Genomic DNA, 19,182 nt, shown 5'->3' on the forward strand with positions numbered 1-19,182 from the left:
TCTTTTATGTAAATGTTTACAGAATACAAAATTTACTAGCATCTATATATTATAAAGAGTACATCTCACGGAGTCACAGATCATCTAATCCCTGTCAATCTTTCAACAATGACTAGCGAGATTTTATAAAAGCTCTACAAAACAAAATGATTGACACTGGGGGTGGGGTGAAAATGAAACAGTTAACTCTCTCAATAACAATTCGGAGAACATGAAAAAAATGAAAAAAAATAATGGGTTAGCCATGAATCAATATCCTGAAAATTGGTAAAAACAGAACACTTCTACACCATTTTTGGGCCTACAAAGGTAAAAAGATGAGCAATATTGCACATCGACTGAACATGTGGTCACTTGATTCTACACTCACTGCTGATATGATTATTGATTCATCAAATATGCAAGTCATTTTTGGTTCCTAATATGCAACTAAGACTCAGGATAAGTAACATACGCAGCAATAGATATTGCAATAGAAATTACATTATGACCACAATAAGCACAGAAAGTTGACAAAGTAAGGAGACAAGAAACCATAAAATGGCAAGCAGTATTCAGTTGGACTATATTCATCATATTGCAAAAAATAATTGTACCTTCCCATGGCCATGGCAACATATGCCTTTGATAGGTTTTGAATTGACTCGAGTGATTCAGCATGATTAGGGCCAAGTGAAACATCCATGATACCCTTTGCAACAAAAAACATCAGTGCTGCTGATTGTGGTTTTCCCAATTCCAAATAAGCCACCCCCAAGTTGTTATAGACAAAACCAACTTCACAATGATAGGGGCCAACGATGTCTTTCAGATTTACAGAGGCATTGTCCAAGTATGGAATAGCCTGTGTAGCCTCACCTGCCAATAAGTGTAACCAGTCAATCCTAGCAGAGACAATTCCTTCAGAATACTGCTGTTCTTCAGGCATTTTCTGAAGCAAAACATGGGCTCGCTTCAACAAGGAGATTGCGGTTTCTCTTTCTATATCTGTTTCCTTATATAGCATTATTAGCATAGATATCTCTGTGTATCCTGCAGAAACTTTTAATGGCTTCAACTTTTCAGATTTTTTGAGAAAACAAGAAGCTTCATCTAGATACCGTAGTAATAACTTTCTCTACTACTAGCTTTGGCCAGCATAATGTATATGACACCCATAATCATATCATCTATTCCTCTTGCCTTAATTTCATCTTCTATTCCTCTTGCCTTAAGTTCATCTTTCATTCTTATTTTGTTAATAGAGAATGAAGGCCTACCAAGTCCAAAGAGCATTTGACCCCAGCCATTATCCAGTTTTTCAAAAGCAAGAGCCGGTTCAGCCGGATGGATGTAAAAAATGTCCCTCGCCATGTTGTAAGCATCCTTATAACGCCCTAGAGTGATAAGTATATTAACAGCATTATATTCAGCATGAACAAAATGAGAGCTATTTTCTATGTTCCTAAGAACTTCCCAAGCTGACTCCTTGTAGGAAAGTGCCTTCTCATCCTCCTCACTTGCAGCATACATAACAGAAAGAAGCCGCTTATCAAGAGCAGCCTCTACCTCAATATCCCTAAATTTATCGACCTTGGTGGACATCTCCAAAGTCTCAATGCTTTCAAACGATATGACAATGCTTCCTTTAAGTTTGAATTCTCAACACACACTCCTGCCAAGTCCCTATAAAACATAACAAGTTCATCCATTTCTTCTATTAAAAAACCTTCATACCTCCCTTCACTCTCACATAATTCCTCAAAATAATATCTATCAAAAGTAAAAGGATTAAAGTAAATTCCCTTAAACCGCCGATTTACTTCCTTCTCAAGGTTCTCAATCGTCCAACCCTGCTTTTCTCCCTCCTCTTGTTCCTCGATCAACTGACATTGCTTTTCTTCCTCCTCATATCCACCAAATGGTTTAACAAACATGTCCGGTATAGTAATGGTCTCATCAAAGGGCTTTGATATCTTAATAAATTCCATAGTCCTTGAATGAAATAACCATAGAAGGCGCCTCGTTTTGGAAACCTTGTTGGATTGTTAGAGGCACAACCAAATCCCTAATGCTTTCTCTCAATATTGCAAGCCAAAGTCTCTTGTAAAACAATCTCCCTTATAACTGAACATCCAATAATAACACACCGCGATTTCATGATATGTATTACCAATGCTTTCCAATCTATCACTCACTCTATACTCCTTCAACTCCACTAACCTTTTCAAATCCTCAAAAACATTCTTTCTACTACCCATATCAGTACCAATCTTAGCTTTAACCAGTTCAACTTGAACATCATAAAGGATCTCATTTAAAGTTTGATTACTTAAGGGTCGCCCATAACAAACTAAAGATTCAGCCCTGAATTTCTTGTACTTGTTCAAAGTGTTATCAACCCTATTAAGATAGGTTAAAGCATCATAAAATAGTCTAAGCCCTGAATGTGGAGTGATGTAATACCACCATTTATTTCGTTTTATGCTGCTAATGATTTAATAGTCTAAGCCCGTCTTTGGGTTTCTTCAAAAAAAAAAAAAATTGTCTTTCAAAGGAATTCGAAAAACCTTGTCTTTCGAAGGAGATAATCCCTTTCTTTCGACGGAAAAATTATTGTAATCTAAGAAACAAAAACCTTACAAGAAAATAATGATTGGGGCTTTCCACCGGTGAAATCCGATGGAAACCCCTTCAAAATTGACAATAGAGGATAGAGTTTTTCATGCGCGAAATTTTAGATCAAATAGTAAAAACTATTCGTATTAAAATACAAAGGAAGTAGGGTCCGTGGAAAAACAAATAAAGTATGATAGTTGAGCGGAGAGAATATGAAAATATTAAAGTATGATAGTTAGAGGTCTACTATGAGAGAAAAAAATTACTCGCAGTAAATAGTATGAAAGGTTTCAAAAAAGAAAATAAAGCAAGTAATAAAATACGACAGCAAAGGAAAAGTGGAGCAAGTAATAAAATACAGAGGGAGTATTCGAAATTCAAGACCGGAGATTGGACTAGTTAATTTAGGATCAGGACTGATAAAACCTAACTTGACCGATTTGGACCAATTTTAGAAAAAAATAAAATAAAAATTATACTCCATGTATTTTTATTCTTATATAAAAAATTAAATAAAGGAAAAATTAAATGTATAATGTCATTCTTATTCCATGACAATATGATATGGTATAATTTTATATCATTGGTGCGGTTGCTCACTTGCTATAAAAGAGCAAGCGAATAACATCATGAATGAGTGAATGACTGAATGTACAAGGTATGTAGTTGAACCAATATGACCAAAATACCTCTTAATTTATTAATTAGCTAGCAGCAATTGCATACTTACAAACAAGATAAGGATTTTGAGCAACCTAGAATGCAAGTTTTTCTTTGTACATTTCTAGAAAGAGAGGCAAGGTCAATTCTAAATGCAACCTTTTTTTTTTCTAAGACATGAATTATGTACAACAAAGAATTTCGATCTTCTGTTCTCCTTGCACCAAACAAAAAGGAGAAAATAGCCCTAAGATTATGTACCAAAAAGACCCAAGAAATGAAAATGAAAAAAAACAACGATTCCGTGTAGGGGATCAAGAATTAGTTCACTTGATATGTATCAGGGGCTAAGTCACTAGGGTCTATATTTATGGTAGGAGGTTCTGAAGGTTTATAGACATCATCAAAATGGAGCTTAAAATCGCCACCACTAGTACCAAATTCAACAGGATCATTTGTTCGAGACAACTGGTGGTAGTTGCCCCAATCCAATGGTTGTTCGTGCTCATCTATGCTCCTCTCTGAATGGCTTCCATAGTAATCACTGGCATTGTGACGGTTAAATTCAGGAGGCTCAAGAAAGCTGCCTTGTTGGGGCTTGCCATTGTATCTGAACAGAGGAGGCTCAAGAAAGCTGCCTTGTTCAGGCCTGCCATGGTGCTGAAACTCAGGAGGCTCGAGAAAGCTTGCTTGTTGAGGCTCCGCACTGCTGGGCCCACCACGGTCCCACCAGTGGCTCCTAGCAGACGGCAACATGTTGCTTGAGTCATGATGCCGCAGAACACTTTGGTCTTCCAGAAAGACTGGAGATGACGTGGAAGCTTCTAGATGGCTCTTTGACCGATTCTCAAAGAAATTAGGCCAACTTTCTCCATGACTGGTTTCAATGTTTAAGGATGGCTTCCAGAATTCTTTGCTTTGCTCATTATCAATGTCCATAGAAACTGATGGGACATCATTAGTACCAATAATATGACGAGCCCCGGACACATAAAACCAATCAAGAAGATAAGGGTGAGTTTTAGGATCAGTTTCGATAAGCCACAGAGAGCCCAAATGATAACCAGGTGCAGGACTGTTGTAAGGGGATTCTCTTCTGAAGTAGCTGTTTCTGGAGTTATGATCTATCAAACTTGGACTCTGTGGCCATCTTCTGGGTGGTGAATGCCCATATCCAGGAATAGGCCTTCTCAACTTTTCATTCCGGAATGCTCTGAGAGTGGTAAGAAACTGCATCCCTTGAGCATCTGATTGCCAATAGGGATAGCTGGTTTGAAAGCTGTAGGCAGAAAAGACAACTTAAATAGGTTAACAACAACAGCAAAAAAAGCATGAAAATGAGTGCAAGTCGAGAAAACTCATGCCTCAGAAAAGATTTTTCCATCTTTCCTTGGGAGCTCCTCTGGGTGGGAAGTGAATTGTATGGAGAAGCATAATTGCCGTTGCCATGCTTTTGAAAATCAAAGGCACTAAAGCTGCAAGAAGAATGAGATACACTGGGTAAAACAAGAGGTAGCATTTCACAAAAGGTCAAACGAAACATAAGCTGTTGATACACAAACCTGCAAACATCACCAACTCCATCTATGTATACGGTAAATTCAGAGATGAACTGCAGAATGTCATCCACTTTCTGCAATAAAGACACGGCATAAGCTTAAAGTCATTCAAACCAAGTAAGAAACGAGTGATTTAATTTAAATGAAAAATTAATAACCTTTGGCACAACATATATGAGCAAATAAGGAGTTAAAAATATAGAGGCCATCTCCTCCAGCCACGTCATTGCTGTATACTGCAAAAATACATAATTTATTAAGCATTTGTAACCCATGCTAATTAGTTAGGCAAAGATTAAACAACTTAAACAGCACCAGGTTTCCAGCCTATGAAATTACCTGAAATAAAGTTTCAAACTCCATCCTGACCATCTCTGTATTTTCTTTACCACGCCATCTCTTTGGCATGTGATGAGTGTGCTGAACCACCAAGGACATTGTGCCCTCAGGGTCAAGAACTAGAAGCTCATCTGTTACAGCATCCCGGCTGATATGCGTAATTGCTCCAAATACAGCAACATACCAAAACAAATTACGGCCAAATATCTTCAAGAATTACAACAAAAAGGCATTATAATAGATTGTTAGCCACTGTATCAACATACATAGGGTCCATTTTCTGTGGTGAATTCAAAAGGTGCAAAAAAAGAAGAAGAAATTACATGGCCCTCCAGCAAAGATTCATCCAGCAAAGCAATAATGATCAGCACTGCAGCAAAGCCTCCAGATATGAATGAGATGAATTTAGCAACAACTGAAATTATGGGAGATGGAAATTGTTTCAAGTAATCTGAAGCATGTATGACACTGCTGTTTATGCGGTGTCTAAAGAAGTGTTCCACCTACAATGCAGGGATAAAAAGTCAATGACAACATCAAGGATTAGGGGTACAGAAAATTTTATGGGTACATCATCTTAACATTATGCAGAACATTTCAGGTGTTGGATAAACATTATTTTACATTTCACTATACTCATTAGTTTCTAAATCACCTCGATGCAGCTAGGGCATTGGAGTCAATCAACTTTCTAATACACCTTTTTCTATACCTAAATAAATTACATTTGATCTCCAAATATGTTAACACCATAAAATTACAACCCCCAACCCTACCCATTCCTTGAAACAAAATGAAAAATATAGTTAATGGATAATTCATACATGATGAACAGAAATAAGTTCAAGAACAGGTTCTCATATCTCAATCGTTCAACTGCTACACAGAGGGTGTTCGTTTTCTACACAGTTAAGTACGGCATCTTGAGATTTCACTACTTAATCACAGATTTCTAAATGATCAGAAGTGTTTATAAACTCCTAAGAGAATGATTTGCAGTCCTTAAGTCATTAAACCGTCCACCAAGCAAGCAACATCCATGTCACTAGCTAGTTGCATGCAGCAACTGCAAGTTGATTAATTCTTTTGTGATTAACACTGCCTAACCAGTAATCCCTTCTAGTGTGATTAACACTGCCTAGTGCCTACAGACACTACAGACAGAAAAGCTCATTAATTCTATTTCGAGCCAGCCATGACAAACAGAATGTATTTTTGGCATATATTAAACGCAACCGAAAAGCAATACGCTGAATGTTACGTCCTCACCCGGCACTACGATAATTGAACTCTTGAGAAGTGGCAGGCATTAATATGTCAAACTTTTGTACATTATCACAGGCTCATAGTCTCTTCAGCTTTTTTGAGTCTACTTACATTACCATTTTCCCCTCATTTTAGAAAGCACAAATCACTTCCAATACCCCTCCCATATTCAAACCTTAATAATTGTGTCAACCTAAACTGAAAAAAATTGTGAGGCACGAACTCATTCGAATTAAGCCAACTACGATATATTTAGGTCACCCTAGTACGCAACAATCCTTGCATGAATATTTCTGCAAGCCAGATTCCATATTGCCATTATAGCCCAACCAACCACCAACAAAGTAGGACTGCCACTTCCTGACAAGAAAAACTTCAACAGGACCATTATCTTGGGCCACAAAGCCATAGATCAAATCTTCCCTGTAGGTACGGAGAGAACATGGAGATAAAATAAGGCTCGGGACACCAAAGGCCCGAAGACTGCTGTTGGCAAAGTCTATGTCAACAGATCAAAAGCTATAATTGCATCCCAATGACTATGCTATATCAGAATTCAGTACTGCATGTTCTGCAGTTTTGTTCTTGAGTTTTACTTTATAGGATGTACATTGTAGCTGTATATAGCTGAATGGCAAATGAATTAGAAGATAAAGCTAAAAGTGTTCTAAGTGTTATAACATTCAATAATGTTGTACAGGCACACTGTTTGTCATAGATCCCAACTTCATGCCAATTGACCATAATGTAGGATTGGTTGAGGAATGAGATAATCAGGAAGAAAGTAGGGGTTACATTGATTGAGTACAAGATGAGGGGGAATCGCTTAAGGTGGTTTGGCCATGTAAAAAGGAGACCAAGTGAGGCTCTAGTAAGGAGGCTCGCGGAGTTGCAAAGTGTTGGGATCGCGAGGAGTAGGGGAAGACCTAAGAAAACTTGGAAGAGGGTGATTGAGAGTGAAATGAGTGCTTTGGGGATTGAGGAAAATATGGTGTTGGATAGGGCGGTGTGGAGGGGAAAATTCACGTCAACGACATGTCATGATTATATGCATACTTTTGTTAATTTTATCTAAGTATTTACTTTTATTATATTACTCAAGTAGTGTTTTATAAGCTTTATTGATTTCCCTAGCTAGAGTTTTCTCAAACCTTTTATATTAAATACTCCCATGTTTTTACCACTCCTTTATAACTTTCTTGAATTATATTTGGTTCTCTTTAAAAACTCTCTTAATTTTTACTTGGATGCTCTTTCTTTTTCTCACTTTACACACCTTTTTTCAAACTCTTTCAATTGATTATCTTGTTACATCCCTTTTTCTATATCGGATGGTTCCTTATGACCATTAATGTTAGCCGACCCCAAATCGTTTTGGGACCACGGCTTTGTTGTTGTTGTTGTTGTTGTTGTTGTTGTTGTTGTTGTTGTTGTTATTGCTTTATTTATTGCCCTTAGCCTTAGACCCCCCTTCTATTTCAATATTAGTAAACAAACAAAGATAAATAAAGGGAAGGGAAAACAAAAGGAAGAGAAAGGAAAGCAAAAGGAAGAGAAGGGAAAGAAAAGAGATTTTATATTCCAATGTTTGGTTCTTAAATAGATATGAAGGGAAGAGAAAGGAAATTTGATTTACTAACTTTTATTTTTCACTTTCATGTCAAATTCCTAGTGGAAATGAAAGTGAAAATCTGTAAAGGGATTTTCCTCCCCACAAGTGTATAAAAAAGTGTGCCTAGGAGCTGAGACGCCATGCATTTAGGATAGAACATAGCACAATCCATGTGCTGCACAATCTGCAATTCTGTAACCATTATAGCTAATAACCCCAACCAGTATAATATCTTAGATCAGTATAGAGTATAGATCCAACAACAATTTGATAGACAATTTGACATATCAAATTGCTGTACAATGGAGTATGTTCAAATATTTATATGTTCCTGGACAGATTCAAATAAACAAAAAACTGAAAGGAAATAGAGAATATACTACGTAATAAATATACAAGTACAATGTAATACAGGTAGTAAATATCAGCTATTAAACATATGGAACTATGAATTGCATGGATGTCTAAATTTTTTTTTCCTGGATTGCTTCAAAAATCAAAATGCTATCCTTGCTTCTTGGTTAGTACTTTGGAGTAATGTATATTAGTTGTCACATTGATCTATTTGTAAACTCCCAAAAAATTTGCCAAGTTTCTATTATCATAGGTCAATAAATTTGTATATTTCATTAACCTATGCGGTATGAAAGTCTAGGAAAGTTATAAGAAAAGATGTTCCTTTGTAACCAACCTTTACCTAATTAACAATTAACATAGGGCAGGTGGAGTATATCCAAAACTACTAACACAATCAAACTTAGATACCAAAATTATACAACAAAACCATGCCACAGGAAAAATAAAATAAAGCACAAAGTGAAGAAATACTTGCCTCATTAAATTCCCTAAACATCCACTTTGACAAATTTGACCATCTTCGAGATGATGCTGTTGTTGGGTGGTTATAGAATTGTTCAGCGTGCCTCAAGAAGAGATAAACCAGCATGAATATTACTAAAAATGGAGAAAGGAGAAGCATTGCCAGTCCAACTACTACAAGTCTTTTCCTCAAAGCACCAGGATTTGATACAAACTCCTCCCTGATACAGAATTTTCTGCAGGCATAAAAGAGCTTATCAGCCACTAAATGAACACACCATCAAATTCCAAAGCTTCTCTTGTACAGAAACATTAATAGAAGGGAAACATACTATCCATATGAAGAGAAATCCCAGAGAAGTTAAATCATGGTTTTGTTACAGATATTTCACAAAAACAAACTGCTTTATCATACCAACGAACAAAGATATAATCAATGTAGTCAAAATATTCAGTATAAAACAACAGCTCAGCTTATTGTGCATCCATTATACACTGATCAATATAAACATCAAGACTTGTTGCCTTACTAGAATAAGGAGATGATGAAAAACTATAAGAACAAAACTAACCAGCAACACTCAGCACATAATACAAGGGTCAAATGAAGGCAGCCATACCTTTCAGGTATGAATTAACCACAGTTAGTAGAAGCTTGTTTCCATTAAAGATTAATGACAAAGTTAGTCATTTCGTACAGATTTCAGCATGTGAAAGAAAGCAATCCCAAAGCAAAAAAGTGAAACATGATTGGATAGGACTTTCATGCATAAGATTGACCTGTGAAGGACTAGTGACCTTCTACCGCAAGCAAAAACAAAAATTCTCATGAAATGAAGTGTACAAGATGTGGAAGAGGAACGGACATAACAGCCAAGGGTTCCACACAACATGCTAAATTTGGAAATAAAAAATAAAAAACAATTCATCGGCTTATACTTTACTCCGTGCTTGCAACTTTTCTTGTTTTCACATTTGCCAATGTATCTTCAACCATTTATTTATCTTTAATAATGCATTTGTAAAAATTATAAAACTAAATTTATTAAAGTAGACATTGAGATGAATCTAACAAGACCCATATGACTTTTTTTATATATAGCATAAATCACGAAATGTAATTGAACTTGAGTATATGAATAATTTACACTATAGAAATGTTGCAAGTAAAAAGGACGAAGGAAGTACTACAGTCAGGAAATTATTACCTGTCAAACATGCTCTGCAATATGGACCAATTCAAGGTCCACTCAAGTGTCTTTGTCAATATGAGGCGTTGACGGCCCCTATTAGGTCCAGACTTGACAACTGGACCAGCACCAGGGATCCACTTAGATATAGGGAAAGCAAGAATCCCCTTGTTGATCATGCCAATCAAGTAATTTTCTTTCCGCATCAATCGCATTACAATTTCATGAGCTGACAGATCCTTCACAACACATAGCTTCTGTGAATTCTGAACACGAACCACTTTCTCAAGAATAGAAGGCCATGGCATGGTCTTCAACTCATCATCTGTAACATGGAGACTGCAAAGAACATCATTCTTAAATTAGTGTATTCCCAAAGCAAGAGGCATCAAACCCCTGTCACAATAGAGAAAGGGCGAGAAAGACCAAAGAAAGAATGGGGAATATAGAAAATACAAAGTTGTGCTTATATAAGCTTACCAGTTGTAATAAAAGTGACGTATCCTAAGAGTCTCCTTAAGCTGAGCAAAAAACCTTAGAAAACAGAAGACCCAATAAATGGAAAAAATACCCAGATACCCAAGAATAATTGCCTTGGGAAGTGTAAGTGGGGTTAATGGATGCGCATGGAGAGCTTCTATTGCAAGGTCACAGGGCTTAGTTCCAGATTCAACAGCATCGATTCCACATTTAGCATTGCGGAGACCATTCCAGTCAACAAAAAGTAAGAAAAATCCTGAAAAGCATATTGTAAAAGCAAGACTCAAGAGTTCAACTATCCACTTCACAATGATGCACCAAAGCCCTTTTTCACAATAGTAGCTATACAGCCTTTCAAAGAACAGGTCCAAATCAGCAATAGGTTCCACTTTCAGGCTCTCCCCGTTAAGTAGCCCAGAAGGGCTTTCACTACCAGGACTCGGCACCCTTCCATATTCGGATAGTTCAATCTCAGGAGGAATATCATTGAGTAGGCCAATGGATAGTGAAGGATCACCAGGTTTTTTCCACTTAAATATGCTCAAAGCATTTCTACCCCCTTGCCAATTGGACATTATTTGCAAGCAACAGCAGTAATTGTATACGGTAAGTCCATTCCCCGCTCAAACCCACAAGAGCTAAAATTAGATGCTGATGGTCCTGAGATTGATGCACTATGTATGCCCACTGAGTTAACAATCAAATGAAGGTCCTGAGATTGATACAACAATAACACACTCAATAAAAACAACAACAACAAAACCCACAAGAGCTAAAATTAGATGCACTATGTATCCCCACTGAGTTAACTACACCATTAATCGAAAACAAGTAACTATAATGTATAAGAGGGCTGGAAGTCTGGAATTGGAAAATTTCAGGCAAAGAGAACCACCGCGATTCCCTAACAAGTTCAAAGCTATATGAGCTATAAATCTAAATTATCAGCATTGATAAGCAATGTAGTGGCCTTATAAGTGTTCGGCGCCAGAACTCCTAGAAGCATCCCATAACGAAATATAACTAATATGAGCTCAATTATCAAGAATCCATGAAATTTTCAAATTTTGTAGTTTTGAAGTCTTCATGCAACCACTAGGTTGAACATAATTTGTGCATTTGCTGAATAACCCATATAAATCCAATATGTTCAAAGTCATCAAAGTTGTAAGAACTCTCATCCTCCATCTCATAAGTCAAAATAAATCAAAATGTGGTATCATAATTCAGTATTTTCATAGCAAAACAAATATTAACACACATTCAAGTTAGTACAAATTGGCTTTAAATTCCATAGCACATCCAATTAACGAAGAGAACCAAATGATTAAAATCAAGGGTTACATAAAATGCAATAAAATTTAACTCAATTAGCGATAATTTGATTAAATTACCAACAGTAACTATCAAATAATTCCAAGTACAGCTAAAAATTCAGTCAATTCAACACCCAACCAATACTTTACCAATTAAAGGATAATCAAACAATACTTCAATTCAGTAATTAACCATAATCTGGAAATCCCACCCCCAAAATTCAAAATTAAACAAAACCCAACTTCAAATTCCTGTAAAACATAAAATAAAATATCAAAAAACAAAATTACCTGAAAACCCACAAATTATTATGATCAATTGATACACGAACAACAAAAGGCAGCAAAAATCACCCGATTAAACCTCGAAAAGGGGGGATTTTTCCGCAAACGGTGAGAAAGAGATGAGAGAGAAAGAAGGAAAAGAGAGAAGTTTGGATTGCGTGGAAGTAATAGGGAATTTCGGGGGTTTGAGAAGAAGAAATTGAGAAAACAGGAAAAAGTATTTTAATAATTGGAAGAAAAAATTGAGTAATTTCTTATCTTTCTCCTTTATTATTTAATTTCTTAAATATACTAGTTACAGTCTTACAGAGTTCTTTACCCAGAAGAAAGGAAAACGTTGTTGTATTTTGCCGATTTGGAAGATGGATGGGGTTTTACAGAGCTTTTCGCATTCACTGTGTTATTGGAGTTTTTGATTTTTTTTTTACCCCATCAAAGTTTTGTTACGTACTTACATGATGTGTTTCAGATTTTAAGTATTTTGAGTTTAAGTTGGGTTAGGACTTATAATCTTGTTGGGAATATCATTTTGAAGGTGATTAGGTATTTTAGATGAGGTTTTTTATTTTATTTTTTTGACAAGAATTGTACGAGTAATTTTTTGACTAATGGTTGAGAATAGAGATATTCTATTCTATTGGACCTAAATTTATGAATCAACTTTAATAATATCAAGATTCAAGACGTTTAGTGGTGACCGGGTGGGATGATCAATTTTAAAATTTTGAATTGTAGGCATTTTACCTATGAAAGGGGGTTTTTTTAAGGAAAGTTTTTGTTATAAGAAAGCTTCACTTTGGTTTAAAATGTGAATGATGTAGGATGATTAGTCGAATTGTAGTTTACAATTTAAATCTCAAATTCAATTTTTACATATCTTTTGCAATTTTATTTTATTTCTCTAAGGCAAATCTACAATGTTATCATGAGTAATTTTCTTAGAAATTTGTAAACTCCTTAGATTTATAATGCAATTTTTCTATGATTGTTATTAAATTGCAATTACTTCCATTGATTTCTTTTGGAAAGATGATTGTGCAATTTATTTAAAAGCATTGCTCTGTGATTTTACAATTGATCCTGATGGAGTAGCAACTTTAATATTATCACTAAACATAGATATATTAAGACTTAGCTTGTGACTCAAACTCGTTGTTTCACACTTGGATTTGCAAGTCAATTTACCGCTCAATTCTCTTTTTAGAAAACATAAGACTATTTTTAATATCTCAATCCTCCTTGCCAATCAATCCATGACAATAACGAATCAAGTAAGCATATTCATTCATCTACAAGCCTCGGAGCTCTTTTGACCACACCATTTAAGTTTAGAGCATACCATCCACTTGGGAGCTAATATCATATTACAATTTTATAATTATTTTTTTAAAATGGAGAAGAAGGGGGCTCATTTGGGGGGGGGGGGACATAATATCACTAATTATTAAGATGAAAAAGCATATATGGTTCAATCGTACTCCATACCTTATCAATTTATTATATACACTACGAGTGATATAATCTTGTTTAATAGACTGATAATTGCACTTGAATATCTCAATAAGATTAAGCAGGTCATTTTACATTGTATAATCGTGAATTTAACGAGTATAAAAACATATTTTCAGTTTAATTGTAAAATTTTTTTGTCCCTTTTAGATTAAGTTATTAGGAATTTGGAACTCCTTTCTTCCAAGTTGTTTAAAAAAAAAAATGTTTCAATCAAAAAACAAATTTACAACATTACAATTTGAACTAACATCCACTATGGGCAATTGGGCAGGTGGACATTATCCATTAGTCCATCACACAATCAAACCATCAGAAGCCCATAAAGATCGACTAATGGATAATGTCCATTATATCCAAACTAGTTTAAGGTCCCGTGCAATGCACGGTTTTACTTAATCAAATTATGAATTACAATGTTAATATAACATAAATATATTTATATAAAAAAAAAAAATTAAAACAAATACTTGAATTTCTTTTCAAAAAAAAAATAACTTGAATTAATATTATATTGTTATCAAAAGTTATTGATTAATAAACATTAAAAAAAACACTCAAATTTAATGGTTATACTGTTTATATGAGAATAAAATTTATGTTAATTATAACCCGTGCAATGTAATTATACACCCCGTATTTCCCTATTTTGTTGGCATGTTTTGACCGGCACAATATTTTATAGCATACTATAACCGGAAAAATGTTTTATACAAATTTAATTGACTTAACTTTTACGACTATTAATAATCAAGGTTTTTTAATTTTTGTTTTATATTTATGTTTATAGTTATTGAATTGTAGTGTTATAACTATAAATAAATCAAAAAATTTATAGTAAAAGCTAAAGTGTCTAATCCTGGTTGGAGCAAAAAAAACTTTCAAGGAAAAAAATACATTGTAGAATGATACGAAGTACGGGATTAGTACATTATTCTAATTTAATATATTACCTTATATGTTTGTTTATTATAGAAAAATACCTATTATAAAAATTATAAAAAATATGCATATAGAATACATTTCGAATATAATTGCCAAATTGAAGGTTAAATATTATAGGTTATATAAATTGATATTAATGAAGATTTTGTACAAAAAGAAAAAATAAAAAGGGAAAGAAAAAAGTGGCGGGAAAATTTTTAATCAGAACATGACAAGTGTCATTTTAGGTTTCGCCTTTAGTATAGGATTATAGATAGATAGATTTTCAGCCCACTAAAATATGGGCTAGGGCACACAACACAAGCCCATAAAAAAAGCCCACAAAACTCCCCGCGAAAATAAGCTTACATTGGCGGTAAAACTCGTTCCCGCCATAAAACCCTACTCCCCTCTTCTCCCTCTTATACCCCCCCAATCTCCCTCCATTTTTTTCCCACTCATTCTCACTCTTTCTCTCTCCTCAAATCTCTCTAATTTCTTCATTTTCTTGCTTCTTACTTCATCAATGGAGTCCTCTGAACAGTCATTGATGATCCCCTTCAAGTCAAAGAAGCCATTGCTCGCTACTCCAAACAAGAGGAGTATCATTACCCCGAAAGCCGACGGTCCCGCTATCGCAACCCCGGAACGAGCTAACCCGAAGCCGGTTACTCGGATCCGTAATCAGAAGTTCGCGCTATCGGTTTCCGAGGTTCGAAGAACTGCTCTTCAGCTGCAGAAATCTAACAATGTTGGGTCGGATCTTAGTAAGGTGGTGCCGGAGAAGGTGGTCGGAAGTGGAATTGGTCAGAAATCTAAGGGATCCCAGAAATCTCCTGCATCTTTGCCACAAAAGTATGGATTTTTTCTTGATTTATTTTTTGAGCTATTTTTTGATTGATTTGACTTCTTTTTTTTTTTTTTTTTTTTTTTTTTGTGTGTTTGGTGGAATTTGATTTTTTTTTTTTTGGAATGTTTAGATTTTCTGGCTATTTCTGATGTTGATTTGAGATCCTATGAATCTGGCATTTCGAATTTGCGGAAACTAGGGTTTATAAAATTGTGCATTGATTTGTGTTAATGTAGTATGATATTCTTTGATTTCTGGTTGTTCATTACCCTGAATCGTGGAAATGTTGGTGTAGTTGACTTCAATTTTTGTGAATCGTTGAGGTTGATTGATGTTTCGTGAATTCGTGAATGCTGTTAAAAATTAGGGTTTAATCTTATAAAGTGAATTGCATTTTTGAGGTGTTTGTAAAATGCTGGAGTAATTGAAAGGTATCTATGAGGTTAACTTGATGTTAATTAGATTTTCATTGTGGCTTGACATCTTGTATGCCCAATGTGTATGAATCTGAAATCGGCTGATTTCGCGGCAAATTGAAAGCTGAATTAGTGAAATGTAGTTCATTCTTCTGATATTTTGAAATTAGTGATTGGCAGTTTGGAATTTGTAAAAGTTTTTATGCTAATCTACATTGTCAGCATGTTATTGTAATTTTGGGTTGATTGAGGTGATAGTATCTTATTAAGTTGCAATGATGATGAGGTGTAGTACAAGATAATGAAGATTGTTTGTGTTGATTACTTAGTGTTGTACTAATCCTATACTGATTTAATGATAGGTATGAGATGCTATGTGAGTTTTTCAATTCAATGGTTGGTTCAATTCGGCTACTCCGGTTGAGAAGACAGCAACCAACCTTTACTAAGCTTGCTAAGAGTATCGAGTCATTGACAGACAGGTAATTGCTTTAGAAGTATTTGGCATGAACTTTTTTTATTTAACCTGGTTGATTTGCTGTACTTCAATTTATGTATCTAAAATTGCATTGGACCTTTCTTATTTGTCATAGGAGGTTCACACTACATCATTTGGCCCAATTGAAGTACATAATGCCAGAGGTTATTGTGGCGAAGAAAATCCGTGTTCAAGATGATGAAACAAAATGTATGATGGAGGATCTTCTTTTGTCTCTAGAGGTGGTTGCTTTGGAAACTGACAAGAATGCAAAAGGTGGTAATGGGTTTTCGCAATTGAAAGATATCTTTCGATCACGAATGCTTGACTATTACAAATCTCATCATGAGGTATAAACTTGGTATTTTTTTAATCTTCTAATTGGAGGCTGCTGGACTATGAATTGATGCACTTACTGAATTTTGAATTGGCTTTTGTTCACTATCAGGATGAGGAAGATGTTCCTGAGGGAGAATTACCACATCTATTCCATCAGCCAAAGCAGGAACCTGTGCAAAACGTGATTAAAACCCCTGCACCATTGGCTGCATCACTTACCGGTCCCTCATTTAAGAGGCGGTTCTCATCTAAGCCCCTTGGTACTCCAGTTCTGGAATCCATGGCTGATAAGCCATCATCCATCTTGTCCGAAACCAGAACCAAGGATTTCTCATCTGCTGAGGCTAATGATGGGGATTCCAACACTGTAGTTGAAGCTGATGCAGCAACTTTTGATGCTGCTTCAACACCTGCCAAACATGCTTCGATATCTATGAAATTTGCTTCAACACCTGCAGAGCTTGCTTCAACTCCTGCAAGGCTGATGGCTGCCACACCTTCAATACGCCCTCCAAAACGTACTCTCATGACCCCAGATCATGATACTAGTGATTTACCCAACAAATCAGCTAAGCGTAGGTCCTTAAACTTTGATGACAGCAGTGTTAATATTGAGGATCCGTTGGTTCAAGCTGATCATGATGAGAGTATTGCTACCACACAAGGCTCCATTCTTTCCAAGGATGATGTCCTGGATATACTTCCGGAAGGCCTTTTACAGTCGGTAAGTGGAGCTTTAGCTTTGTGAAATTTGTTTGTGTTGCATATCTGCAGGAGGTTTTAACTGAGAAGAACTCCATTTTGCAGTTGATAGAGAAAGAACAGAAAATCTTAGAAGAGAACAACCCTGTCCTCTTACAAGCAAAGAGGCGGCAACAGTTGATGGCGGGTGTACCTAAGCTCTTTGACATGATTCTCCTCTTATTCAAGTCTATCAACCGATCTGTTGTCACAAAGGAGGAGCTTATTTACAAATTAATTGCTGGCCATTTGGACGTAGTTGATAGAAGTAAGGATTTGCTTCTACTTTTGTCAATTTGTAACTGGTCATTCATTCTTGCTGCTGTTCTCACTGTAAACGTTTTACTGTTCTCTTTTTGCAGCTGAGGTTGAAGAACAACTTAAGTTGCTACAAGAAGTTGCACCAGAATACATATCTGAGCAGCTGAGCCTCAGTGGGGATACTCTTCTACGGTAACTTTCCTTCAAGGCCTTTTCTATGATACTGTTTGGCTTTACACAAATGAATATACTCCTTATAGGCTTATATTAACTGTTTTGCTAGTGTTTGCTGATGTTTATTTTTTGTGGTCTTTGCAGCCTCAACAAATCTTCATGTCATGAATCAATACGTACAAAGCTGTTTGAAGCAAAATGAGATCAGAAGGCTTCCATAATCTGACAACATGAAAACGTAAATGAGCTTTATTAGGTTTTTGTAAGTTAATCCAGTAGAAAAGCAAGTAGATAAACCAATTGAGGCTTCAGCCATGTTGCATTTTGTACATGTGTAGTGTAGTAGTGATTGATCTCTTAGCCTAATTTAGTGATTTGTACAGAGATTTTCCAATATATTATGGCGGAATCCATTGATTATATGTGTCAAGCTCTTCAAATTTCTGTCAAGTTTGAATGCTTTGTCTTTTAACAAAAATTCTTCATCAAACTCGTTTTCTGAGACAGTCAGGAAACAACGGCGAAATCAGTAATAATTGAAAAGAAACCTCCTTCAACTGCCTGCTACCTTTAGCACTAGCCAAACATTGCAGCTTCATGCCTTGAACTTGGAAGAGGTCTGCGACAGTTGGGGACTTAATGGGTTATGTACATAACTATGAGTAAATGGAAACCTTATCAAAAGGTTAACTAGCATGTAACAAAAATTTCAGGTCCTAATTGCAAGAGGAAATGATAATTGAAGGGACAAAGTCTTAGTAGTTAGTACCCTATAACCTCTAAAATGCTTGATACTATGAACAACACTTTTCCTTACACTATGATATTGGAAGTCACATGGTTTCAAAAAAAAAAAAAAAAAAAGATATTGGAAGTCACATTGTGGGAGGTTTTCGCCCGAGTTCTTATCAATATCTTCACGTTCAATTTTTGTAAGAGTCATAGATGTTTGCAACCGATCACTTTTGTTAAGGCAAATTTGAAGGCTATATTACATGAAATCGGAGTAATTTAGGAGGTGTTTGGACCCGGTGTCAGAAATTCACAAAAAACTACGAGATGCATCCTGTAGCCATATAATATTGTTTTGACCCATATATGACCATTATACGGCTACATAAAGGCTCCGTGAAAACTTATAGCCAATACAAGAGACGTGTACGAAAACGGATAAATTGGATGCTTAAAGGCGAATTGGATGATTCCACCCACCCAATTAGACTCCCGGAGGCTATTAGGGTCCACTATAAACATCTCGGCAGTTTTTATTTCCGGGCCAAAAAAAGCCAAAATTTTCCAAAATTGAAGGCTATTATCCACGTTTTTTGAGCAATTTTAGAGGTTTCGGGATCCAATGTCGAAAAGT

The 19,182-nt window shown here is 35.7% G+C and overlaps 2 protein-coding genes across 2 annotated transcripts; one reads left to right on the forward strand and one right to left on the reverse strand.

Annotated features, from left to right (window-relative positions):
* Positions 1–3,275: 3,275 nt before the first annotated feature.
* LOC145567121 (autophagy-related protein 9-like) lies at positions 3,276–12,455 on the reverse strand. The gene is made up of 10 exons (XM_081626360.1): positions 12,131–12,455; positions 10,524–11,235; positions 10,062–10,382; positions 8,867–9,089; positions 5,480–5,659; positions 5,157–5,363; positions 4,976–5,053; positions 4,821–4,891; positions 4,623–4,733; positions 3,276–4,537 (listed from the first exon to the last, which is right to left on the reverse strand). Exons 2-10 carry the CDS (start codon positions 11,096–11,098, stop codon positions 3,580–3,582), a joined length of 2,724 nt encoding a protein of 907 aa, XP_081482486.1. The 5' UTR covers positions 11,099–11,235; positions 12,131–12,455; the 3' UTR covers positions 3,276–3,579.
* A 2,573-nt stretch (positions 12,456–15,028) lies between these two features.
* Positions 15,029–18,202, forward strand: LOC145568176 (CDT1-like protein a, chloroplastic). The gene is made up of 7 exons (XM_081627618.1): positions 15,029–15,412; positions 16,186–16,305; positions 16,417–16,651; positions 16,750–17,364; positions 17,448–17,649; positions 17,744–17,834; positions 17,961–18,202. The coding sequence occupies exons 1-7, from the start codon at positions 15,084–15,086 to the stop codon at positions 18,016–18,018; spliced, it is 1,650 nt and encodes a 549-aa protein (XP_081483744.1). The 5' UTR covers positions 15,029–15,083; the 3' UTR covers positions 18,019–18,202.
* The last annotated feature ends 980 nt before the right edge of the window (positions 18,203–19,182 follow it).

The sequence above is a fragment of the Chenopodium album genome, chromosome 11, assembly GCF_948465745.1.
Source record: "Chenopodium album chromosome 11, dcCheAlbu1.1, whole genome shotgun sequence".
NCBI lineage: Eukaryota > Viridiplantae > Streptophyta > Magnoliopsida > Caryophyllales > Amaranthaceae > Chenopodium > Chenopodium album.

Excerpts from the sequence above, each read along its gene's own strand:
- LOC145567121 (XM_081626360.1), bottom strand. The coding sequence starts at position 11,098 with ATGTCCAATTGGCAAGGGGGTAGAAATGCTTTGAGCATATTTAAGTGG. Across the intron at positions 10,383-10,523 it reads CGTCACTTTTATTACAACTG|TCTCCATGTTACAGATGATG; the intron begins GTAAGCTTATAT and ends TGTTCTTTGCAG. Across the intron at positions 5,660-8,866 it reads TGTTTAGGGAATTTAATGAG|GTGGAACACTTCTTTAGACA; the intron begins GCAAGTATTTCT and ends CCTGCATTGTAG.
- LOC145568176 (XM_081627618.1), top strand. The coding sequence starts at position 15,084 with ATGGAGTCCTCTGAACAGTCATTGATGATCCCCTTCAAGTCAAAGAAG. Across the intron at positions 16,652-16,749 it reads ATTACAAATCTCATCATGAG|GATGAGGAAGATGTTCCTGA; the intron begins GTATAAACTTGG and ends GTTCACTATCAG. Across the intron at positions 17,650-17,743 it reads TTTGGACGTAGTTGATAGAA|CTGAGGTTGAAGAACAACTT; the intron begins GTAAGGATTTGC and ends CTCTTTTTGCAG.